The sequence below is a fragment of the Panthera leo genome, chromosome C2 (genome assembly GCF_018350215.1).
Source record: "Panthera leo isolate Ple1 chromosome C2, P.leo_Ple1_pat1.1, whole genome shotgun sequence".
NCBI classification, from domain to species: Eukaryota; Metazoa; Chordata; class Mammalia; order Carnivora; family Felidae; genus Panthera; species Panthera leo.
The window spans coordinates 18,771,384-18,796,532 of NC_056687.1; the positions used below are offsets into that span (position 1 = coordinate 18,771,384).

The following is a 25,149-nucleotide window of genomic DNA, read 5'->3' on the forward strand; positions in this document are numbered from 1 at the left end:
AATTATCTTGAGTAATGTATACATCTGTGTGTCTGCATTCCACGCAGCTGGAGGCACAAAGCTCCTCCCATTCCCCTTCCCAAGAATTCAGTCAATGCTGTAGTCATGGTACAAACACATTTTCTAATATTAAAAAAGCAGTCATACAAATAAAACCTAAAATCTTAAATGACTTTAGGTCTAAATGCGAACACAGACAAAACACTCTGTATAACCCTGCAGAAAGACAGGTCAAACATGGTAGTTTCACTCCTTAAAAGAAGTCTCTCTGCTTAACGCTCTGTTAAAAACTCTCCCGATACCCAGATTCCTCCTCTCTGCGGTAGGCACGGGTATGATCCAGCAGAAGCTACAGCATGTGGAACTCTGACGGTGAACTCTCACACAGTACTGCATATCCTAGCTAGTTCACATACCCCTCAAAGGAGCACAACTCTGCCACTCCCCATCAGCGTTCAAGTCCACATTCATCTGAAAATACAAAAGCATCACCACAAGCAGCAAGCATTCTGACTCCAGATGCATGTGGTTAATTGTTATGAAGATGAGAAGCTGCTATCCTCACATTCTTTTTAAGAGAGGAAGGGAGACAGGGAGGACTGCAAAAGGCTTTAGATACTACGGTAGCTCTGAATTCTGTGATACTACGAATGATGCATATTTCCAATATTATTCAACTAATATTTACTGAGAACTTCTGATACTTTGGGTACTTTGCAGGTAATACTTTCATTTTGGTTAGGTCAGGTATGATTAAAAAAAAAAACAATAAATGTTAGAGCTGAAAGACAAGAGATCAAGTCCAGATTCCCCTTTATTTTAGAGGTAAAGCCCAGTGACACTAAGTTAATACAAACTTTTTTAAAAGTCTGCCTTAAACAAGTAGAGTTTGGAGTCACATAGGCCTGTGTTCAAATTCCAATGTACCTCTTTGTAGCTATGCATTGGGCAAATTTTTAACTTCTTTAAATTTCAGTTTCTACATCTGTAGAATGTAATTAAGAATATGCTGATTTGGGGGCTACTAGATGGCTGGTTGGTTGAACATCTGATGCTTGATTTCGACTCAGGTCATGATCCTAGGGTCATGGGATCGACACCTGTGATGGGTTCCATGTTTAGTATGGAGCTTGCTTAAGGTTCTCTCTCTCCCCAACTCTGTCCCTCTCCTTACTCCTGCTCTCTCTAAAATTTAAAAAAAAAAAAAAAAAAAAAAAAAAATGCTGATTTCAAAAACTGATGTGAATGTTAAATGATATAATGTAGCAGTGTCCTGCAATTATTATTTTTTAAAGTTTATTTATTTTGAGAGAGACATTTTTGACATTTAAGTCTTCTCTTGGAGAGAGAATAAATTAGTACAGTCTTTTTGGAAGGTAATCTGGTATTTAGTGTCTACTAATATTGAATGTGAAATACCTAGTAGCTCACCTCAATAAATTGTTATAAATTGACACAGAGACACCAAGAATAGGGGAGAGGCAGAGAGAGAAGAAAAAGAGAATCCCAAGCAGGCTCCATGCTGTCGGCACAGAGCCCGAAGTGAGGTTCAATCCCATGATCTTCCACAACTGTGAGATCACGACCTGAGCCAAAATCAAGAGTTGGGTGACTAACCGACTGAGCCACCCAGACACCCCTGCAATTATGTTTTCATTCAAGGTAAACTGCCCATACAGTTCCATTTCACCAATTTTTAACGGCTGTCTTAAATGCCAATCTACAGAAGTTATTTATCTAAGTCCATTTTTGGAACATTTGAGTTATTTTCAGTTTCTGCACAACAATGCAATGAATATCTCAGATGTATAACTGTTCACCTAGGTGAGGATTTCTGTAAGAACAATTATTGAGGTGAGCTACTAGGTATTTCACATTCAATATTAGTAGACACTAAATGCCAGACTACCTTCCAAAAAGACTGTGCTAATTTATTCTCTCCAAGAGAAGAAAAGATTTAAATGTCAAAAATTCTAATATCATTAGACTCACATACATTCTCTAATTCTAGAAGAGCAAGATCCTTGTCCCTTTCAACATTCACTAGATTTACTGAAAGGAAAAGATAAAAGTATGGTTGAGTGGCAAGTGAAATGCACAAATTTCATCTAAACATTTCAACTTATTCTACATCAAAATATTATTTAAAAATAATAGACAGGGGTGCCTGGGTGGCTCAGATGGTGGAGCATCAGATTCTTGGTTTCGGTTCAGGTCATGATCCTACGGTTCATGAGTTTGAGCCCCACATCGGGCTCTGCACTGACAATGCAGAGCCTGTTTGGCATTCTCTCTCTCTCTTCCCCTCCCGCGCACTCTCTCTCAAAATAATAAATTAAAAAAAAAAAAAATAGACATACGATGATTTGAATTTCTAAAAAACTAAGGTAAAAGTCCTACAACACATGGAGTACCTACGTCATAAGGCAAACAAAGGGGAGAAGAGATTAAACAAACCAAATAATCCCAAAAAGGACACCATTTGTATTCATATAAATTAGCATACAAAAACAGTATAAAACTCTAATACTTACTCTTATATTCAAGGAAGGTCTAGAGAAACTATTTGAGCAATTCTATCTAAGCCACTACCTTTTACACATGAAAATACTACCTTTCTTGAAAGAATACCATAAAATACGACTATGAATATGCTGAAAACATAATATACTGTTAAAATACTACCACAGGTAAAATCCTATTGCAATAAACTCTAAGAAATATATACACTGGTACTTAAGTTCTTATCTGAAATTCATTCCTGGAGCAAATAAATATGGAAGGGAATATAAAAATCATTTAGGCAATTTTTTTCTTTTTGAAGATAAGGAAACTAATGCACAAAGAAGCTAAAAGCTAGTTACAAACAGGATGTGAGGAGGGCACACTGCAGGTTCCAACGTCAATGTGCTTCTCACTACTTTATGTTTAGGCTTTGATTCATATGTATTTGAACTTATTTTATATTTGTGAAAGTAAAAAGCAAATGTTTCGTTTAGTACTCAATCTTTTAAATGTAATTTTGAATGGAGAGAATTTTGCTGGAATAACTTTTACTCCTAAATGCTTAAATTTTGTAAAACAGGTCAAATTTAGTTATAATGACTATAGCTGTACAGATAAAAGGCTAACAAGAAAACATTTCTGGGACGCCTGGCTGGCTCAAGTTGGTAGATCATGCAACTATTGATCTGGGGGTTCTAAGTTTGAGCCCCACCTTGGGTGTAACGATTACTTAAAAAAAAAAAATTCTAATGCAGACTTAAATGCTGAAACATAAATCTAAAAAAAAAAAAAAACCAAAACTTTTTTTTTACCTGGATATCTTGCAGGCAAATTTCATGAGCATCCAAAGAACACTGTAGTCTTGGTTCTAGCAGTTTCTTTAAATTGCCTATTGGCTCATTGATGTCTATAGCCTGGCTTACACATTCAGCCGGAGTGTAGGTTTGTTCTACAATGCTAAATGTTAAAGGACATAATTGTTAACATTTTTACCCTGGATATTAAAGTAACAATACGCTCAAACCAAAACTCAATATCAAAACACATTTCTGGTCTTTGAAACTCATTTCTGCATAGACACCATTCAGTGGTAGGCCTGTCACCAACTAGTGTTGCCAAATTGAATACTGAATTGCAGAGAAATGTGAGCTTGAAATGTGAAGATACAGTCTTGCAGACGTATCTCTCTAGGTATATAAATGTCCATATGTGTGTATACATATAGAAATACTACATATACAATATTTACAGGGAAATGTTTGCATTATGTTACATTTTCAAGTCATTTTGAAAAATTTTAGGCCCAGAATGGAAGGTAAAAGTCTCCTTAAAATTTGTATGCCATCTCTACTAGTCAATTTCCTTTCCCAACATAAATGTAAATAATAAGGCTCGAAAATGTTAAGTTACATAAAATACTTCTGATTTAACTTAACTGAGAACTACTGGTTATAATCAGCATAATTCCACATTAAAAAAATTACATTCCTGCTTTAAAGCTTTCTGAGGCTCCTCCGTATTGTTATTTCATACTTTGAATTTTATGAAATCATAAGTTCCATGAGAGTAAAATCTTGGCAAACAATTCTACATACTTTTTGAAATCCTTATATGGTGTCGAATAGAAGACACACATCAAATAATATCTGCTAAATTAGTGAATCTGGAGTTCAACGAAGTTTCACAGCATGTTTAATATGATTTGAATCTTATTTGCATCATGTATTTAAAAATTTGTCCAGTTCCATTTTCACATAAATTCCAAGTATAATGTGATATATGCATGATATTCCTAAATATCACTTACTAGTGTACATAACCCGAATTTCTTCTAAAACTTTAACAAAAGTTCATAATAGAACACTCATGATTAAAAACAAAGATTATTTTTAAATACTAGTAAACTATTACTATTATTTTTATTAAGGTAAAACAATTGGGTCTTTTGGCCAAGTATTTCTAACAAATTCCTTAGCTATAGCACAATAGGCTATCTTTTCCTTTTTCTGTAACAATCATTCTTTAAAAGAAATGTCACTTTAAGACAGATTTTAAAGACCCACTTTATGTGAGCTCAACATTTAAAAAATTTTTAAATATTTTGTTGATACTACTTAAACTTTGGAAAGTTTCATGCAAAACTGAGTTTCTCTTGAAAAACTGAGAATGTTCTCATATCCCTGGACCTAAATTCTTGCACAACAACAATGTAGAGAGGACAGCTTCATAGCAATAACTGCTCCTTTACAGCTACTCCCCTGGTCAATGTAGTAGCTATCAATTTCTTACAAGAGACATCTGCAGAGATTTTCTATAAAGGGCCAAACAGTAAACACTTTAGGTTATGTGGGCCATTTGTGTGTGTTACATAAACATAAATATACGCAAGTCAGGCTCCAAGAGCCCAAATGATCCTCACTCACCTCCTAATAATCTACCTTTTAGTAGTTACCTTCCACACTGTTTGGAGGTTGGACTGTGTGACCAAAAGACTAAGACAGAAGTGACATATCACCTCTTAGGTAATTTAGAAAGAGACTACAATGTCTATCTTGGAAAGCACTATGTCAGACCATTTGTGGTTTTTTTAATTTACATCCAAGTAGTTAGCATATAGTGCAACAATGATTTCAGGAGTAGATTCCTTAATGCCCCTTACTCATTTAGCCCATCCCCCCTCCCACAACCCTCCAGTAACCCTCTGTTTGCTCTCTGTATTTAAGAGTCTCTTATGGTTTTGGCAGACCATTTATTTTAGGGGGAGCCAGCTTCCACGTCATGAGTAGCCACAGAGAAAGCCCACGTGGGTCAGGAAGTGAGTGGTCCTGCCACATGCCACATGAGTGATCTTGGAAGCAAATATGCTCGCCCCAGTCAACTTTTCAGATGACAGTGGCCCAGAGTGACAGACAGCTTAACTATAAGGTCATGAAATACCCTGAGCCAGAACCATCCAGCTAAATTGCTTCCAGGTTCTCGACTCTGAGAACCTGCAATAATAAATGCTGCACGTTTCAAGTAGCTAAGTCTTGGGGTAATTTGTGACATAAACAAATGGACATATACATACACACGTATCTGATAATTAAAGGAAGAGAAAATAGCATAATCAAACATGCTGGAAAGCTCTATTAAAAATTTAAGTTTTAAATTTCAGCTCTACTCTCAATGCTCAGCATCCTTGTCAACCTTAGTAATTCTGTCCATTCAATACAGAATTGTTCTAAACCTTTTTATTCCACAGAAGTCCTCTACTCTTCAATTCCTTTTACTTTCAATGTATTATGTCATCTGCTTTACAGAGAAAAGTAGGGACCCATTATCAGCTATATTTATTACTAACTTTAGTTTAAAACTGTCTCTCCCTCCCAGCTACAAAGCCATTAAGTCAAAGGTAAAAAAGCAATACATTATCTCCCCAAAATGCTAAGGTCATTTGGAAAAAAAAAGCCTCTCCCCACCAAAAACTATGGCTTGATTTTTAAGTAGGTATGCTGAGAATTATAAAAAGTAGTAAATTCAGAAAATACCAACCTTTCTTCTGTGCACTCTGGTTTCTCTGTCCCATCAATCTCAATTTCTATCAGCTCCTCTGCTTCTCTTTTAGTCATGGTTAGAGTATTTCAATAGGTCAGTCCTGCAAGAGTTAAGGCAGAAATGCTACACAAAAAGCAGAAATCCAATTTAAATAAAAGCAGAGGGTAAGCAGAAGAGGAGGAAGTAATCTTCGCACATAAAAGAAAATCCACAACGATTATTTATATTAACCTGACATGACTTCATCATTCCACTGTATTTATTGGGATGTTTTCTGGCCCAAACTCTCGGTCAATAAACTCATCCAAGTTACTTCAAAATCAAGTGAAAGGTTTGTCAATTCTATTATAGCAACTCAGTCTTAATAACAGATTCAAACCTGTACCCTAAAAATTAACATGGAGATGAACCATAGTTGTTCAGCTAAAAGCTATACATTAGTAGCAGAACTTACAGAAAGCATTATAATGACAGAGTGATGTAGATTAAAGTTCATTACAGCTAGCATTTGTGTTACAAATTACAGGTCTTATAAAGGTCAGTACAGCATTCTAAAATAGCAAAATAAAATAGCAAATCATTATAGATAGGCACATTATTGTCCTGATTATATGTTATAATCTTGAGATTTTTTTAGATGTGCTTTTATGTATTTTAAACAAAGCACTAATTTCAATTTTTATTTCTCTCATGTAAAATTATTACCTGCTGCTTTAAACTATCATTGATACAAAACCATTATAATTTTAAAAACGCTAAGTAATGCATAAGAGAGCTATATATATTGATACTTCTTTGTGGCCATTTCTGAGGTATTAATGCTGTTAAGTTCCAGGTTCTGTTACTATCTCACCGGAGATCAATGAATTTGTCTTTGGACTCCATATACAGTCCAGAGTAGTTTTCTAAGTTTACTATCATATCTAAAAGGCACTTCTAAGTGTCTTTGACTTACAAGGAAATGGTCCATTAAATTTGGTATTCTAATATCTGCAAGAGTCTCCCACTTAGAAGACTTGACAAAATGAAGAATTTAAATATTCATTCCAAATAATAACCACAATTTATGGAGTGCAGGGCACAAGCATTCAAATGCTTTAGAATCTTCACAACAGGACAATGTTATTTTGAGTATATATGAGTACACACACACACACACACACGCGCGCGCGCACGTCCTCACATGACAACTATTCAGAGGCCAGTGATGCTTAGCTGCTTGTGGCTCCACGAGACACTTTAGGTGTAACAACCTAAGTCCATATTCTTCCAGGTGGGACTGAACCGTGGTTTGTTCAAAGACAGGCTCTATATCGCAAATGCACACGAGTACGAGAACCACCACCATCTCTAAGCTGGAATACTGCCACAACCCCTGCTAACACGTTTCCCCCTTCCTGTGCCCTTGCTCTCACTACCGTCCGTTCTCAGTCAGTACAACAGCCAGTGTGATCGTCTTTAAACTGTACACTCCTGGGGCGCCTGGGTGGCTCAGTCGGTTGAGCGTCCGACTTCGGCTCAGGTCATGAGCTCGAGCCCCACGTCAAGCTCTGTGCTGACAGCTCAGAGCCTGGAGCCTGCTTTGGATTCTGTGTCTCCCTCTCTCTGGTCACGCTCTATCTCTCTCTCAAAAATAAATAAACATTAAAAAAAATTTTTTTTTTAAACTGTAGCACTCCTTTGATCAATACCAGTCACAGTAGAACCTAAACACTTCACAGTGGCCAGCAAGGCCCTACCAGATCTACCCCCAGCCCCACCCCATTACTGCTCCAATCTTGCTGCTACAGCCTTTGCTCCTGCTATTCTGTCTGGCTGGCACCTATTTCCCCCACATGTCCTCCGGGCTAAATCCCTCACCTCTTTGATGTCTCTGCTCAAATCTCCTTTTCCCAATGAGGTATACCCTGACTACCCCCATTTAATTCTGTAATCGGCCTTCTCCATACCCCTTTCTTCTGTCTTGTTGTCTGTAGCACCTAACATACTTTATTATGAATTTCTGTATTCACTGTCTTTCTTCCTCCATTCTATTATCATCAAAGCATAAAGACCATATTGTCCAAGTGACTCCAGGAACGTAAATTGGTTTGTCTAGACCAGGGACTTTGTCTAGCTTCTTGAGGTGGAAAGAGTTTTGCCAGGTTTCAACTCCTCAAGGGACCAAAGTCTCTGTGAGAGGCACAATAACCCCAAACCTGGGACTATATGAAGTTACATGGCAAAGGGGAATTAGGGTTACTAATCAGCTGATCTTAAAATAGAGATTATCCTGGCTTATCTAGTTGGGCCCAACAAAATCTCAAGAGTCCTTAAAAATGGAAGAGGGAATCTGAAGAGATCCAGAATGATTCAAAGGGAGAAAGACTCAGGGGTCAGTTATGACTGACTGGCTTTGATGATGGAGGCAAGGCGCCACAAGCCAAGAACACAGGCAGCCTCTAGAAGATGAAAAAAGAAACACATTGTCTCCTGAAATCTCTAGAAGAAACACAGTTCTGCCCACATCTGATTTTAGGCCAGAAAGACCCATTTCAGACTTGATTTCCAGAACAGCATATAAGTAATTGATGGTATATTTAAGCCACTACCTGTGTAGTAATTTGTCACACAGTAGAAGAAAACGGTCTTTTTTCCCACTTTAGAAGGAGTATAACTCTCCTTCAGGCCCACCATCTCTAACAGCTGGGGCTGGTTTTCTGACAAGTTAGTCTCTAGCTAGTACCTAAATCTAGACTGACTGGTGTAAGATAATCTGATTTTCCCCACATTATCAAGGTTGCTCTCACATCTGCCCTATAAGGAAGAATAAGGGGATGAGTTCTCCACTTGAATAGGTACACAACATGTACACCCAGCTGGCCCCAGGTGACTTTTGTTTGGGATGGTTTAAAGATTAAGGCCTTTTCTTGTTGACTTCGGACTAATTAAGTTTTCCGTTCTCCCCACAAAGCCTGCCCCATAACTGATGCTATGTATAAAATTGTGGAATTCAAACTGAGCACTATAGCAAAATAGGTGATGAGCCAGTAGGCACCTACCTGATAGGATAACTGAAGCTCCCAGGGCAAGAGTATTTGTTTACACACGTATACAAAGTACAGTACTGGGACCGGTGCCTCACCCTTAGCAGGCATTCCATTAGTATGTGTTGAAAAAGCAAATGCTATAAGGACTATTACACATCATATAAAATTGACTCCAGATTCTAAAAGGCTTAAACACGAAAGGTAAAAGTATAAAGCTAATAGAAGAAAATGGTGGGGAATGTTTTGCAGTCTAAGGATAGAAAGGATTTCTTAAATAAAATCCCAAACACATTAACCATAAGGTGAAAAACTGATGGATTTGATTGCATAAAAATTAAGATTTATGTTCAACAGTCAGGCTACAGAGTAGGAAAATATACTTCCAGTGTTCAAAAGTGGCAAGGGACTGGGGCGCCTGGGTGGCTCCGTCGGTTGGGCGTCCAACTTCGGCTCAGGCATGATCTCACAGTTTGTGAGTTCGAGCACCGCACTGGGCTCTGTGCTGACAGCTTGGAGCCTGGAGCCTGCTGTGGATTCTGTGATTCCCTCTCTCTCTGCCCCTCCCCCACTCGCACTCTGTCTCTCTCAAAAATAAATAAAAACGTTAAAAAAAATTTTTTTTTAAAGTGACAAGGGACTAATAATTGGAATATTAGAAAATGAATTCCTTGAATTGATAACAAAAAAATCAGGAAAAATCAGAAGACCAAAGCATGTTAAGAAAAGGAAATTCACATGAAAAGAAAACAAACTGGTGAAGGATATGAAGAAATGCTCAAATTCAAATCATCCAAAATGCAATTTAAAATAAAGAATTATCACTTTATACCATGTGCTGGTGTATGTATGGCAAAACTTAGAATGTTGACTACAGAAAATAGTAGGGACATGAGGACACAAAAATCCTCTACCTCTGTATGGACAGGTGTAGCGTTCTGGAGAAAAATCTAGCAGCACTTGCTCAACTGAAGTATGCTTATATTTACGACCCAGTAATACTGCCCTTAGATAAGCACTACAGATATTCTCACACGGATTGATAATAGGATGTCCAGGGCAGCTTTGTTGCTGATAGCCAGAAGCTGAAGCCAATAGGAGTATCCATTGTAAAAAAGCAGCACATGCTAGGAAACTTTATTAGCACAGAGAAACAACAAAATAATGTTTACACACACAATCACAAAGCTGTTCCATATAGGAAAAAGCAAGAATAAGGTTTATAGCAGAACGACACTTAAAAAGATCACTTACGTTTTGTTTTCAGGGCTTACATTTATTGCTCACTTTCACCTCCATTACTTACTTACTTATTTATTATTAGTTTTTTAATCAGGAGGCTCCACACCTAACGTGGGGGTTGAACTCAGGACCTAGAGATCAAGAGTCGCATGCTCTACCAACTGAGCCAGCCATGAGCCTCTCCATTAGCCAACTTGGCAAAAGAATTAGAAAACAAGTGAAATTTCTGGGAACTATGGAAAAATAGAAATGAAGAAGTAACCAGAGGCTGAGAAATGGCCCTACAGGCTTCACAGCAGGGATACCTGTGGTTGGACTTAAAACAAGCACTAAAACAGGGAGGTGTTTAAAAGTCATTTATCCTGTGAGCTTCCAAAAAAGTTATAGATCAGTGCCCACAAGGTGCCAAATAAGGCAAAAAATGAGCACACTTTATGTGCTTTCGGAAAAAATCACATTACTCATGAATTGATCTCAGAATTGATCTCTTTCTCTCTCACTCCAGGCTAGAGAAACAGTGGCGAGGTTTGGGAAATGATCCAAATCTTTGATATCACTGCTTGAGCTTACCTCTTTTTCTGGAACCAATTCTCCACAATTTTATGTCAATACTTAAGAAAATGAGGAAGAGAGCATTACTTGGTGCCTCTCCCCATGAGGGCTTCCCCCCAAAACCCTGTTTCTCCTAGATTAAATCTAACCTGGAGTTCAGAACACTTCACAAAATGGATACAAACTAACTTCAAAAATTCCTAGAAAGGCTAGTTTTCTTTAAAATACAGTTATGAATGGGACACCTAGGTGGCTCAATCTGTTAAGGGTCCGACTTCAGCTAGGGTCACGGTCTCTCAGTTTGTGGGTTCCGGCCATTCGTTGGGCTCTGTGCTGACAGCTCGGACCCTGGAGCCTGCTTCAGATTCTGTGTCTTCCTCTCTCTGCCCCTGCCCTGCTCGTGCTCAGTCTCTCTCTCTCTCAAAAATAAACATTAAAAAAAATTTTTTTAAAAAATACAGTTATGTTTAATATTCTCTTTTGGGGTCACAGATAAATTTGAGGATTGTATTTCTTCATTCGAATGCATTGCTGCTTTACAGAATTTAAGAAAATTTTGCCCAATAAAGGAAAATAAATAAAGGATAAAATAAATAGAAGTATGGTGTGGCAGGACCTGCAAGGATGACAGCACATTTCCCCAAGCTAACAAACACTTTTAAGTATCAGAGGAAATTAAAAGACATTTTGAAAAATAAAGTCAACGGTTAAGAAAAAACAAAACACATGCATCTGTGTGTGTAGAGAGTAAGAAAGCAAGTATGGAGAAAGGCTAACACTTGGTGACCACCCACCCCCACCCCCGCCTGGGGAGGTTTTCACTGCATAATTTCCAGGAATGCAGATTTGAAGTTTTACAAACAGAAGTTGGAGAGGGAGTAAACTCAACAGTTTTAATTTAGTAGTCAGCCTCCCCATAACTCAGCTCTCATAACTCATCTCAATTTAACATCTAGCTCCTTGTTACTTCGAGACTATGTATCTCTCATGACATGCATACAATTTCAGGTAAAATTGCCTTAAGTCCACCTAGTGCCAGACTATGTCTAAAAAAACAAACAAAAACAAAAAAAACTTCGAAAGCCTGGGTCAAATCCTGATACACACAAGTTGTTCCCCTAAAGTTGCTGTTTACGAGTTGATCAGTTTCTCCTTAAGCTTAAAATCACACAGGACCTAGGAATGTTATCACTGCTCAGCTCTTTGCTCCCGGGAACGTTTCTAAATCTCCTCCCACGAGTCAGACCTAGAATTCCTGCTAGTGAAACTCACTAGTGGAAACTATGAAGTGGGCAGTATTTCTAAATCACTACTCATCATCTTGCAAGGCAGTATCAGGCACTGTTTGGCTGTTAACCAAAGCAGGTCAGGATTCCCTAATACACTGCAAACACGTACGGCTTATCTTCTAGCACACGAAATACTAAAAATGTTGGCAAACTACATTAACCCATTGTTTCCCCCTTTTCTCACTTCCCCATTTCTAAAATAGATCCCTACGGACATCATATACAGTAATAAATGGCTTTGAGGCTATTGTAGGGCAGTTCTAGAAAGATAACTGGAGTTGAAGTGTTGGCGCAACGCTGGGTCGGCGAGGAGACTGGTTGAGAACATTCCTCTGAAATCCCGGGGGCGTCAGGGTCTCGTCCCGACCTCGGCGACTGCGGACCGCCACGGACGGCGGACTGGCGAGGACGGGACAGCAGGGGAAGAGAGCAGCGAAAGGTGACACGGGTAGCCCGGGGCCCGGGGGCGCGCGGCTTCCCTGGGCCCCGCGCCGCGCGCCCCTCCCCTCCGCTCCCCGCACTGCCTCACCCGCCCCTCCCCACCCGGCTCCCTCAAGTCTCCACGAACGGAAATGGGAGTCACAGCGCCGGGGACCAGCGGAAACAAAACACAGAGGCGGCCGCGGGGGGGCCGCTGTGGGTGAGAAGGCCCCGGAACGAGGCCGGCCCGCGCGGGCCCGCGCTCCCTTCCTCCCCCGCGGCCGCACTCACCCGCTCCGGAATCGGCCCCGTCGCCCCCACCCGCGCTCCAGAGCCGGCTGAGAACAGCAGGGGCGCGGGCTCCACGTGCAGCGCTTCTCCCAGTAAGACCCGCCGCTCCTGCGACTCGAAGTGTAAGGCCCCTGGGCCTTTCCCGCGGAATCGGCGCTGAGAAACTCCAACCCCCCTCCCGCCTCCCAGGCACCCCCGGGTCCAGGACTACAACTCCCAGCAGGTTGCGCGAAACGAACGCCCGAGGCAACGGATGCTCACGAGGCACAAGAATGCCCAACGCCCCAATCCGCTTTGTTTTACATTCTCACTTTCCGGGCAAAACCATACACCTCAACAACCACAAAGAACAGGATGCTGACTTGGGTCCGGGAGGACTGAACTAGGGGACAGGCCAACCACAGTGCGCATGCGTACACTACAAGGATTCCAGAAGGGAAAAAGACAGCAGGTCAAGTTAGGCGAAGGAAAGATGGCGGAGGCTTCGCCAAGGGACCCGGAAGCACTTACCCTCCACTTCCTCCTCCTGTTTGGCTTCTGTCTCACCTAGAGCTGTCCGGTCGCAGACCGCCTCCGAGACGTTTCCTGTCCGGTGAGTGTCGACCGACTGAAACGGCGGCCCATAATGCATTGCGATGGCGGGTAGGCGGGTGGGGGTGGAGCCAGGGCCGGAAGTAGAACGGTGGCGGCAGCGGAGGCCCCGGCAGCTCGGGACTGAGTGCAAGGTGACTGGGAGGGTTGCTAGACTAGCTTGGCCTCTTGGGACTCAGATTCTGGGTTTCTTCTTGGGGCCTGGGCTGCCTATTACCTCTGTCCTTCAGGAGTATAGAGCAGCCTGGTGTCACAGGCACCTTTACCGTCTGGCCCAGGGTCACTGTTGACCTCGGCGCCCTTCGGTTTTGAAGTTTGCGGTAGATTCCGGCGTGGTCATCCCTGCTCTGAGGGTAAACCGGGGTGGTACGCGAGGCAAGGAGGCCAGGGGTTCCCGGACCCGCGGCTCAGCTGGGGCAGCTCAAGGTCATTCCCACGGGACAGGTCTGCGGCCAGGCCTGCCCTACCGGGGCGCGCAGGAGGTCGTGCCCAACTATTGAAAGCAGAATGCGCACCATAGGAGGGAAAGGGGTGACGGTGATCTTAAAAGTTTGCATCCCACCTGAAAATATTGATAGTGCTGAAACGTGGCTAGGCAGCTTTGTTTTACACTCTCATTTTCCTGCACAATCCTACACCCCACCCCCAAGAAACAATACGCTGACTGGGTTAGAAGGGGGTTCTTGAGTTAGGGGTGAGGCCAAAGTTCGCAGGCGAACAAAACAAGGTTTCCAGGAGGGCGAAAGAGAACGGGTCAGGTTAGGCGGGTTGTGGATTGACTTCAGGAATATGCACGGAATGGGCCGCGAAAGTACTAACCTAGGCTGGTCAGTCATCGCTGTAAACTGGAGAACCCTGCACCGTCTCACCACAAGGCCTCTTCTCATGTGTACCTTTTCTTGCTGTTGCCTTCCCCAGTCTTTCTATGTCAAATCCCAGTCACAGGTTCGGGGGGGGGGGGGGGGGCGATCGTACTTGAATAGAGAACTTACCACACTTGGTATTTTACACCTATTTGTGTAATAACATGTGTCTTCTGCGTGACGGTGGACTGACAGTGGACACTCATATATTACTCAGTGAAAAAATAAAAGGGAGTAAAAGAGAAAGAACAAGTTTTGATAGTGAGATTATGTGTTCAGTTTTTAGACAGGTTGAATCTGATGGTCCCGTAGGACTTAGGAAAGGAAAAGACCTGTTGAATGGGTAGGTTTAGGGTTCAGAAAAAACGACTAAAATTAGAGGTGTGATTTGGGAGTCGTTAATACTTAGATGATAGAGGGGTCCCTGGCTGGCTCAGTTGGTGCAGCGTGCAACTCTTCATCTCCAGGTCTGAGTTCAAGCCCCACATTGGGCGTAGAGCTTACTTAAATAAAATACTTAGATGATAGAAATTGAAAAAATGAAAACAGACTTTACCTAATAGGAATAACACGATTTTTGCCATCGGAGTTAGAGCAAATTGACTGTGGAGATATGGGCAGTGTAATAACTTTTCTTTGACGTAGTTTTATTTTCTGTAAAGGAGGGATAAGGACACTTTCCCCTAATTGTTAATAGTGTTTTCCTAAGGGTTGAAGAGGAGAATATATATGGAAATACTTTGCAAAGTATTTTGGGATGAACCAATGTTAGGTGACCTTATTGCTGAATATTAAGCATGTCCTTAAATTGCTATAAGGGAAAATAGCACCTTGAATTGCATGATTTTCTAAAAAAAAAAAAAAAAAAAAAAAAATGTTTATTTTTTGAGAGAACACAGGCTCCTTGAACCGGGGAGGGGCAGGGAGAGGCAGAGAGAGAAAGAGAGAGTGAGAGAGAGAGGGAGAGAGAATGAATCCCAAGTAGGCTCAGTGCTGATACTACGAACTGGGAGATCATGACCTGAGCTGAAGTCAAGAGTCAGACGTTCAACCGACTGAGCCACCCAGGCACCCTGAGTTGCACAATTTTTAAAATAGATCTGTGTCCACTTAGATTCTACCGTGTAACCTTGGGCCAGATACTTAATCTCTAAGCCTCAGTTTATGTGTATGTAAAATGGGAATGGTAATATGTAGCACTTTGAGGTTATGTGTTGTTTGCTTTGAGTCTTCTTAAGTATTTTTCTCTGATGGGGTATAAGGGGTGATGTATGGTGAATTTCTCCAAATAGTTTGCTTTCGGGGCAGGTGAAGGATATTTTGTTGATTATGGGAGTTCTTTTGGTAGTTTTTATGTGCGATTCCAGGGCTTCTCAGCCTTTGCATTATTGACATTTTGGACCAGATAATTCTTTGTTGTGGGATGGCTGTTATTTTGTTTTGGTTTTTATAGGATGTTTAGCAACATCCCTGGCCTTTACCCACCGGAGGCCAGTAATACCCCGGTTGGGACAACCAAAAATGTCTTCAGACATTGCCAGTAATCCCTTGAGGTATACTGCTGTCCCTACTCAAGAACTACTGTGTTACTCTACGGTCTTCTAGCTGAGTGCTTCTCAAACTGTCAGTAGTAGAGGACCATTTTGCCCCTAACCCTGTGGCTACCTTTGAAAACTACAGTAAAAGTTACTGTAAAAGTTAGATGAAAGAATATACAGTGAAGACACCCAAAATACAAACTGATTTTTTATTATTCAACAGATATATGTGACTCTGTCAAATTGTTATAAAAGTTTCTAAATCGTTATTAACGATTTTTGTTACGATAGACCAGTAACACAATTTGTATACTATTGCTGGCCCACAGACCACACTTTGAGCACTTTAATAGAAGTTCATCATCAAGATGACAGTGATCATGGTTATTAATAGGTAATTTTGGAGGCTCATGGGACTCAGGTTAGCATGGCAGGTTTCATTTTATCTGTAAGATTCAGAAATTTTAACCAGGCTGTATTGAGGTGTGAATCTTGGATCCCCATTCCAACGTAGGGTTTAGTAAACTCTGTTTAATAGACATCTTCTTTCTCAATCTGAGGGAAATTTCTTCTAATTATTTGTGGCTTTCTTATCTATTTCTTTTGGAATTCTTGTTTGCATTTATTTCTTGTAATTTGGAATTTTTTTTGGCATTTGATCTTTCAAGGTACTAAATTAGGTCTCAACTGAAATCATCTTCTGTTTTACCTGCTGAAATGCTTAAAAAAATTTTTTTAATGTTTACTTTTGAGAGAGAGAGAGAGTTGAGTTGAGCGGGGGAGGGGCAGAGAGACAGAGACACAGAATCTGAAGCAGGCTCCAGGCTCTGAGCTGTCAACACAGCACGATGCGGGGCTCAAACCCACGAACCCGCAAGATCATGACCTGAGGCGAAGTCGGACACAACCGACAGAGCCACCCAGATGCCCTTATTTGTTGAAATGTTTTAGTTAGAAAATCATATATTTTAGTTTCAGGAGCTCTAAAGACTTGGAAATCTTTAAGTCCTTATTTTTCTTTCTTTTTATTTTTTAAAAAATGCTTATTTATTTTTGAGAGCCTGATGTGGGGCTCAAACCCACGAACTGTGAGATCATGACCTGAGCCAAAATCAAGAGCCAGACTCTCAAACGACTGAGCCACCCAGACACCCCTTTCATTCTATTTTATTGATTAGGTTGTACTGTTTGATTTTCTCTCTCTTACTGGTGGGCTCCCTTGGGATGGTTCTTTTGAACTTAGATTTGGCTGTTACAGTATTCTTGAATGCCTGGAATCCTACAGTTGGAATAGGCAGAACACTTTCCCCTGCTATGGGGCCCGTGTCTCCGTGCTCAGCTCCCTTTTGGTCTTCTGAGGGGGCTCGGGGTAACCTGGCACATTAATCTGGAGGCCAGTGTTCTTTTCTGCCTGAGATGGGCAGTTGTCTAACATGCTACCTTGACTATGCTTATTCTTGACCTGTGGTCCAAGACCAAGTTTATGGAGAAGAAATACCTCATCCTAGATTTTGTGCTTTCTTTCTGCATCTAACCCAGCACACAGGCCTGAGTTGTTTCTAACTGCCCCTAGGTCCTGGGGCCTTTTGGTTAAGAAGCAGAAAAACTTGCGGTGGGGAGTGGAGAGGGGGAAGGGAGCTCTGGTCAGGTGACTGTTCTTAGCATTCAGCAAGTTCTGGTGTGATTTATGATTGACTTCTGTAACAATTAGTAGAATTAGATTCCCACTATATAATATACTTAGACGTGTTTTACAATTATGTACATTTTAAAGTATGTTAATACTCTCATGCTTGTTTTCAGTAATAGAATCACCATGATTCTCCAGAGGCTCTTCAGGTTCTCCTCTCTCATGCGGTCCATGGTCTCAGTGCATCTGAGGAGGAACATCGGTGTTACAGCAGTGGCATTTAATAAAGAACTTGATCCTGTACAGAAACTCTTCGTGGATAAGATTAGAGAATACAAAACTAAGCGACAGTAAGTGGGTAGATAACCACCTGTGGTGTAAATATAAATATTCAAGATATATGTAAGTTGTGAGATGGGGAAAAGAAATTACTAGGTGTTTGAAAATGTTAAGACCTTCACTGAGCTGATTGCTGACATAGAGGTTCATTAGGTGCTCCAAAAGAAGATAAAGATCTTGATTCTTTTTTTTAAAGTCACAAATTTTATCTTATATGAGTTCCAAGGGAGAATTCCATTATATCTATTGTCATTTTAATGTTTATTTTTGAGAGAGAGAGACAGAGCATGAGTGGTAGAGGGGCAGAGAGAGAGAGAGAGAGAGAGAGGGAGGGAGGGAGGGAGGGAGACATAGAATTAGAAGCTGGCTCCAGGCTCCGAGCTGTCAGCACAGAGCCCGACGCGGGGCCCAAACTCACAAACTGCAAGATCATGACCTGAGCTGAAGTCAGACACCCAACCGACTGAGCCACCCAGGCACCCCTCTATTGTCATTTTAGATGTATTGTCATTATAACGTCATTTATTATAAACTAGAGCCAATTCTTAGAAGTCTATAGGATCTTGGAAATCATTTAGGAACTATATTTGAAAAAATTGAGTCCCTTAGACATTAATTAGCCTAAGGTCATAAAACTAATTGTAGGAAAAACATATTATCAAAATATTCTAACTATCAATTTAGTGCCCTTTCTTTGACATCATGATTTGGGGGGGAAATGTATGAACACAGCATTTTTTTCTTTAATGCTATTTCCATAGTTCTGTATTTCTGGGAATGTCAAAGGTCAAGAGGGAAGTGGCATAAAGCAAAGTCCAGGATAAACACAGTTACGGAACCACACAGCTTTGGAGGTGAATGATGACGTTAGCCATCATCAGATTCAACCCCCGATCTTATGAAAAGCAATACAGAGCAGTTTGGTGTTCATTTTATTTAGTTGTCTACCATGTGCAAAGCACTGGGCTATTAACTGTGGTAGGCCGCAGAAGGAAGCCATACTGCATTTCCATAATATTCTTGAAATCTGATGGGGTGGAAAGCTTGTAGGAATGTACAAGGTAATCTATGAGGAAAAATGGGTTAGATACTAACATAGTGACACATTCAGTGTTTGGGGACTTCATAGAAAGGAATGTTCCTTTCTTGCTGGAGGCAGTATTTGAGATCCTTAAAAAAAAGTTTTTTTTTTTTTAACATTGTTCATTTTTTGAGAGACAGAGACAGTACAAGTGGGGGAAGGACAGAGAGAGAGGGAGACACAGAATCGGAAGCAGGGTTCAGGCTCTGAGCTGTCAGCACAGAGCCCGACGCGGGGCTCGAACCCACATACCGTGAGATCATGACCTGAGCCGAACAACCAACTGAACCGCCCAGGTGCCCCTGAGATCTTTTATCCCTTTTAAGAATGTGGACAGCTATGGATCAGCCCTTCAGTTTAAAACTGTGAAGAACTTACTCACATGATTTTGTTTATAGCTTCAAAGGGTTCTCAAAACCAAGAAAGGCTATCAGTACATATCTCTACCTCTGGTTGTGAACAATTGGTGTGAAGGTTGCACAGATAAATGGGAGGGGGAGAAGGATATATTTTAGGAAGAAAGAGTGGTGTGAGCTAAAGCATGAAAACTGAAACGACCAGGTCGGTTTGAGAAATTGTGTAATGCTGCTCCCCAGGGCCGTAGAGTGTATGAGGAGAGTGGGGAGCAGTAAGGTTGCGAATGGGGTCGGAATGAGGGGATTATGAGAGGCCTCGATTATAGATGGGCAGGTAAAGTATTAGATGATAGGCATTTATGAGGAGTTTAAGGTTTTTGAACAGGATGGTGGGATGAAACAAGGTTACTCTGTATTAGGAAGATAATTTTAATCAGAGTATTAGGAAGGTTGGAATGAGTAGAGAAGACGGACAGACATGGTAGGAAACTTGTAACAGTCCAAGCATTGGATTGACAAGGTTGATGAGAACCTTGTCTTTACAGCAGTGGGAACATAAAAGTGACAGTCGAGACACTGAGGGACTGAGAACTGGGTCTTGGTTATCTGGTGGAGAGAGAGAGGAGAAGGAACAGTTAAAGAGCCCTGAGACTTTGAGACTGGGCAACTAACAAAAAAGGTTTTGTTCTTACCACAGCTAAGGATGGAGAGAGCTAAAGGATTAAAATGAAGACATTGTTAAGAAATTCTCACAACAGTCTTACAGATCTTATCCCCTTATTACATGTTAGAAAAGCAAGGCTAAAAGAGAAGAATTTGTCTAAAATCACACTATTCAGTAAGCAGGTGTGCAGGATCCGTTGACACTCATTTGAGTGTCTTCTGTCCAGAGGTAGTGTGACATCTTACTCTTGATGCTGTTTGCACTCCAATTGTCCTTAAAAAGCCTGTGCAATAAGAAGTCAATCCTGAGGCGTACTCTTTTTTTTTAAGTAAGCTCTGCGCCCAAAGGAGGCTTGAATTCAGGACCCTCAAGAGTTACATGCTCTACCCTCTGAGCCAGCTAGGTGCCCCTGGGATGTACTCTGAATCTAAGGGGACTCTAGTTCATTCATTTGTGCAAATTGTGTGGGAAAATGTTCTGCACACGGACTCTGACCTGGAATGCAGCTCTGAAACTTATTAGCACTTGGGCCTTGGGCAGGTTATTCAAATGCTATACCTTATTTGTACGTAACATGGGGGTGATAATAACAACATGTATTTCAGAGGATGTTATAAAAATGAAGTGATTTGGTAAGTTAGCATGCCTAGTATTTTTTACATGAAATAAACAAGTATCCTTTGAGTGTCTGCTTTGTCCGGGTCGCCATGCTAGATCCTGGGGATATAATAATAAGATGGGCTGGGAGACATACTCAGTTGAGGAGGTAGATGAGATCTGGCCTCTTTCTATCATAGGAATCCACATGAAAGTTCTCTAGCAGCCATCATCTGTCAGTAACCAGAATATTGGTGAGACTGGCTGGATGTACTCAAAGCACTGTCTGAAACTTGTAGCTCCCAGAGTTAGAAGACAGTCATTAAAGTGTCGGGTTGAAGACTCCACTGTCTATTTCATTAGCCATTGTCCACATGTGCCTATTGAAATCTAATTAATTGCAGTTAAGTATAAATACAAATTCAGGTCCTTAGTTACATTTCTAGTGCTCACTAGCCACATATGGCTAGTGGCCACCTTAATTAGCGCAGATACAATTCATTACGGAAGGTTCTATTGCATGTGCTAATGTAGAAGAAAACTGGGTCCATGAGAACAAGCATCATTAACAAGTTCTTAAATTAGAGCTGTCTCTGGAAAAACACAAAACAAAAAAACCAGAGTTGTCTGTGTATTTTTTGTGGGAATTCTGTAACATAAGGCCCTCTACTTTGATCATAGGCATATGTAAAAATGTTATTACCCTTAATGGAGTTCTCACTTACGAAGTTTTTGTTTATTATGTTGTTCATGATAGGCGGGCAGTAACATGACAAACACAGAATTTCTGCAAAGAATTAATTACATCTAATTGGCCCCACTGCTGGTCTTGATGCTATATTTATCTTCCCAAAGCACAACTGTAATTTTGTCATTTTATTGCTTAACACATAAAATACACACCCCCCCCGCCTTAACATTCCAGGCCTCCCATGACCTGAGTCCTGCTGGCTTTTCCATCTAGATGGCTGATTCTCCCCATACAGCCAGTTTTTTATTACCTCCACTCTTTGCTTTTTCAGTCTTAGAATGTCTGAAATTAAAATCTGACCCAAACGCATCATTTGTCACAAATGCCACCTTTGTAAAATGAAACTTTTTTCCAATTAGCTCCGCAAAAATGCTCTCTCCTCAACTTGAGTAGCTGTTTGATAAGCCATGTCTTTGAAGCTTATCAATAACTCTCTTATAGCACGGATGTTTCTAAACATTTTTTTTCCCCTAAATGGCAAAATCTCTGAGGGTAAGAAATATTTGCAGCTTTGTTAGGCCCATATTATAGAGACTTAAAGTTACTAAGATCTTTTAAAAGACGTTTAGTGGTGGCTGAATTAAATTGGATAATAATAATAATAGCACTTACTGGCCACTATGTCACCTCACTGTGGGCCAGGCGCTGTTAAGTGGTACATGTACATTATCTCTGTAATTCTCGTCACACCATCCTTAGGTAGGGCCCTCAGTTTTAGATGCGGAAACTAAAGTTTAGAGTGTTTCATGCCTTGCTTCAGTTTATGTAGTTTCTATAAACTGTAGAGCTGACATTGAAACCGAAGTAGTCATTGACTCAGGGAACCCATGGACTTAGCCATTATATCTTATCACGACTTAGACCTCAAGAGATTATGACTTGATAAACATCCTTGATACTCAAACCTTGAATGTTAGAAGTTTGTTTGAAGTTGCCTCATTTATGTGATGCCTCATCGTTATAGAAGTTTGAATTGAAATTCAAGCGGAAATGCTTTGTTTCAGAAGCTACGTTTTTCCCTATATGATGACTTTTAAAAGGTCTATTGAAACTTGATGGTAAAAAGTAATTTTGGTTTTGTAAACTAGTGCATAAGAAGAGTTTTTACTTGTTCATTTGCCCACAACAGGGCATCCGGAGGACCTGTTGATACTGGCCCAGAGTATCAGCAAGAGCTGGAGAGAGAGCTTTTTAAGCTTAAGCAGATGTATGGTAAAGCAGACATGAATACTTTCCCTAACTTCAATTTTGAAGGTAAGTGTCTTCAATCATGGATTCATTCTTGGGGGAGATTTGTTTTAAGTCGAGACTATTTATGCCTTATACTTGGGTTGTTTAGAGGATTAAATGACGATAACATGTAAATTTATTAGGACAGTGACATTTGCATGAGAAGCTCTCGCACAAATGCTTGCCATCGGTCTAGGAGATTATGTAACAGGTCAAATGGTGGGGATTTGAAATCAAACTCCCTAATCTTGAATCGTGACACTATCACCTATGAAGTGTGTGATCTTGGATAGTTAACTGGTGACTGTTTCCCATCTGACATTCAGGGAGAATTCTAATACCTCTCTCGTGGTTGTTGTAATTAAATGACATAAAATATGTGAAGTCAGTTAATAGCCTGGTTTATAGTAAGTGCTTAATAAATCATTATCAATTGTAATAGTTCTATGTAGGTGTTAAAAAACCATAGAGACTAAAAAAAATAAAAAAATTGATCAGTTAAATATTGAAGCCTTCTAGATAATGCATTTTATTGCAATATAGCTAAGCGTGGACCTTTTTGTTCCTTTTCTTAGATCCCAAATTTGAAGTCATCGACAAACCCCAGTCCTGAAGAAATAGTGTAAAATGTATTTGGTAATTTGTCCTAGATTAGTTGTACAACTGGTCGGAAGTATCGGGACAAACGTACGTTTCTCAACTGTCAAATGTGTTCTTTTAATTCTGATTCCAAATAAATTATTTGGTGATGTTGAGTGTACATTTGAGTGTATTGAATTCTGTGTTTCAGCATTGTTTTTAAATCTGCCCAGTTGGCTCTAATGAAACAGGTGGAGATCTTGGGTCAGTTGGCCACAACTTGCCCACAACCTGCCAGACTCCTCTCGGTGTGCAGGGCTCGCCTTTTTTTTTTTCTTTTTTTTTTTAACGTTTATTTATTTTTGAGACAGAGAGAGACAGAGCATGAACGGGGGAGGGTCACAGAGAGAGGGAGACACAGAATCTGAAACAGGCTCCAGGCTCTGAGCTGTCAGCACAGAGCCCGACTCGGGGCCCGAACCCACCGACCGTGAGATCGTGACCTGAGCCGAAGTCGGACGCTTAACCGACCAAGCCACCCAGGTGCCCCGCAGGGCTCACCTTTTACTAGTGGAGACTTCCCGCCTCAGGGGGCCGCCCTGACCTAAGAAATGTTTGCCACAGAAGGATGTTACATCCGTTCCCAGAATATAAAGGCTTGTAAACCTTTTATCATAACTTTTCCAGGAAATTCAAGTTAAGCTTGAATACGCACGGGAACATTCATTGTGTTTTAACTACCATCTCCTCAAACGTTAAATGCTTTTATCCCAACAGCCAGGTCCCTCCTCTTCCCTTGCAGTTTATGATCGTAGATCTATTACTGTGCTACACAGATGGAGGAAGGAAAGCTGGGAGCAGGCGGGGGATCTACAAAGGAACCTCCTTGGAAAGAGTAAGCTGTATGGTGTTGTTTTGCCCAAGCGATGGGAGACCCAGCAAGTAGGCGGCATAACAGGCACATCAAGATTTCAGTTAGCGTAGCTGGCTCTTGAGGAAATGATTTTTTTTTTTTCAAAAGGAAATCAGCTGTGCCTTTTTATATCTGACAATCTGACTTGTGTCAGTAACTACGGATCTTAATAAACCTTTAAAGGCTTTTTTTGTTTGTTTTTTGGTACCGATTTTAAATATAATTTTATTTAAGACATTGTATTTTCCACTTAAAAAATACAGTGCTTACAAAGTGCAATGTTTATTTCCTTTCCCTGGGCACATAGTCCATATTCAAGTATCAAGAATGACCGGTTTATTTACTGTGGCAACTCGACTTTGTAATAGCCATGGAATTTGCTACAAATTTGGGTCCTTCAAATGTTGTGTGTGGAACATGCCTTGTCTGGGCCCAGAGGAGGCAGCACCAGATGGGGGAGCTGCACCACCAGGGAAGCCTCCAGGCATTCCTCCCACGTGCCCCTTGCGCTTTGGTACAGCTTCGTAACCATGGGGTTGCAGACTTTCTCCAGGTCTTTCTGCTGATAAAGGTTTTTGTTTTTGTTTTTTAAATATGAAGTCAAAAGTCAGCCTTCCTTATGAGGTTAGCTCACTCAAAAAGAGGAATAGATTTTTACTGTGGGTGCCATTCTAGCTGGAGTCAAACCTGCTCAGGACTACCTTTCCCAAAAGACCTGCAAACATTTCCTAGTGATGCAGGTGTGATTAAACTAGTAAGATGTGTGGAATCGGAATTGGGGAGGGTAAAGTATTAGGAAGAAGAGCCCCAGTTTCTTCAAATGCTGCTAAGCAGTGACAGTTCAGTTGACCTCCTTTTATTTAAATAACTGCAGACACTGAAACAATTCAATGTTTTTTTAATGGTGCTATTTAAAGGTAACTGAGGAAGCAGAGTTGCTCAGGTTCTTCTCTAACCTCCCCCGAAGCACCTCCACCCACCTGCGACAGGCAAGCTGCCTGACTCCGAGGTGCAGAGGCCCGTCTAGAGGGGCCTGATCCTTTTCAGCACCTGCTTCGTCTCCCTTTCCTCACTCTGCCACTCAGGTTAGTTGTATTTTACCTTTCATAATTTCACACCTACTTTCTCATACACGTTTGAGAGAGCAGAGCACGA

The 25,149-nt window shown here is 40.9% G+C and overlaps 2 protein-coding genes across 5 annotated transcripts in view; one reads left to right on the forward strand and one right to left on the reverse strand.

Annotated features, from left to right (window-relative positions):
• GABPA (GA binding protein transcription factor subunit alpha) overlaps positions 1 to 13,467 on the reverse strand; it is a 40,646-nt gene extending 27,179 nt beyond the window's left edge. Inside the window, exons 1-3 of one of the 3 annotated variants that reach the window (XM_042954925.1) lie at positions 13,373 to 13,467; positions 6,040 to 6,142; positions 3,318 to 3,462 (exon numbers count right to left, since the gene is read on the reverse strand). In XM_042954925.1, coding sequence (XP_042810859.1) covers positions 3,318 to 3,462; positions 6,040 to 6,116 — 222 coding nt within the window. In that variant the 5' untranslated portion in view covers positions 6,117 to 6,142; positions 13,373 to 13,467. Of the gene's footprint in view, positions 1 to 3,317; positions 3,463 to 6,039; positions 6,143 to 9,083; positions 9,504 to 12,862; positions 13,050 to 13,372 lie in introns of those variants that run through there. The other 2 variants (XM_042954926.1, XM_042954927.1) reach the window with 2 other exon arrangements.
• ATP5PF (ATP synthase peripheral stalk subunit F6) lies at positions 13,068 to 23,262 on the forward strand. 2 transcript variants are annotated; one of them, XM_042954929.1, is made up of 4 exons: positions 13,068 to 13,454; positions 17,658 to 17,834; positions 22,402 to 22,526; positions 23,078 to 23,262. In XM_042954929.1, the coding sequence occupies exons 2-4, from the start codon at positions 17,671 to 17,673 to the stop codon at positions 23,113 to 23,115; spliced, it is 327 nt and encodes a 108-aa protein (XP_042810863.1). In that variant the 5' UTR covers positions 13,068 to 13,454; positions 17,658 to 17,670; the 3' UTR covers positions 23,116 to 23,262. The 2 variants fall into 2 exon arrangements, with proteins under 2 accessions (XP_042810863.1, XP_042810862.1); XM_042954928.1 differs by lacking the exon at positions 13,068 to 13,454 and adding an exon at positions 13,494 to 13,587.
• Positions 23,263 to 25,149: the final 1,887 nt, after the last annotated feature.

Bases quoted from the DNA above. Each gene is read 5' to 3' on its own strand.
- ATP5PF (XM_042954929.1), top strand. From the start codon at position 17,671: ATGATTCTCCAGAGGCTCTTCAGGTTCTCCTCTCTCATGCGGTCCATG. The intron at 17,835-22,401 runs GTAAGTGGGTAG...TGCCCACAACAG, and splicing joins GAATACAAAACTAAGCGACA to GGCATCCGGAGGACCTGTTG. The intron at 22,527-23,077 runs GTAAGTGTCTTC...TCCTTTTCTTAG, and splicing joins CCCTAACTTCAATTTTGAAG to ATCCCAAATTTGAAGTCATC.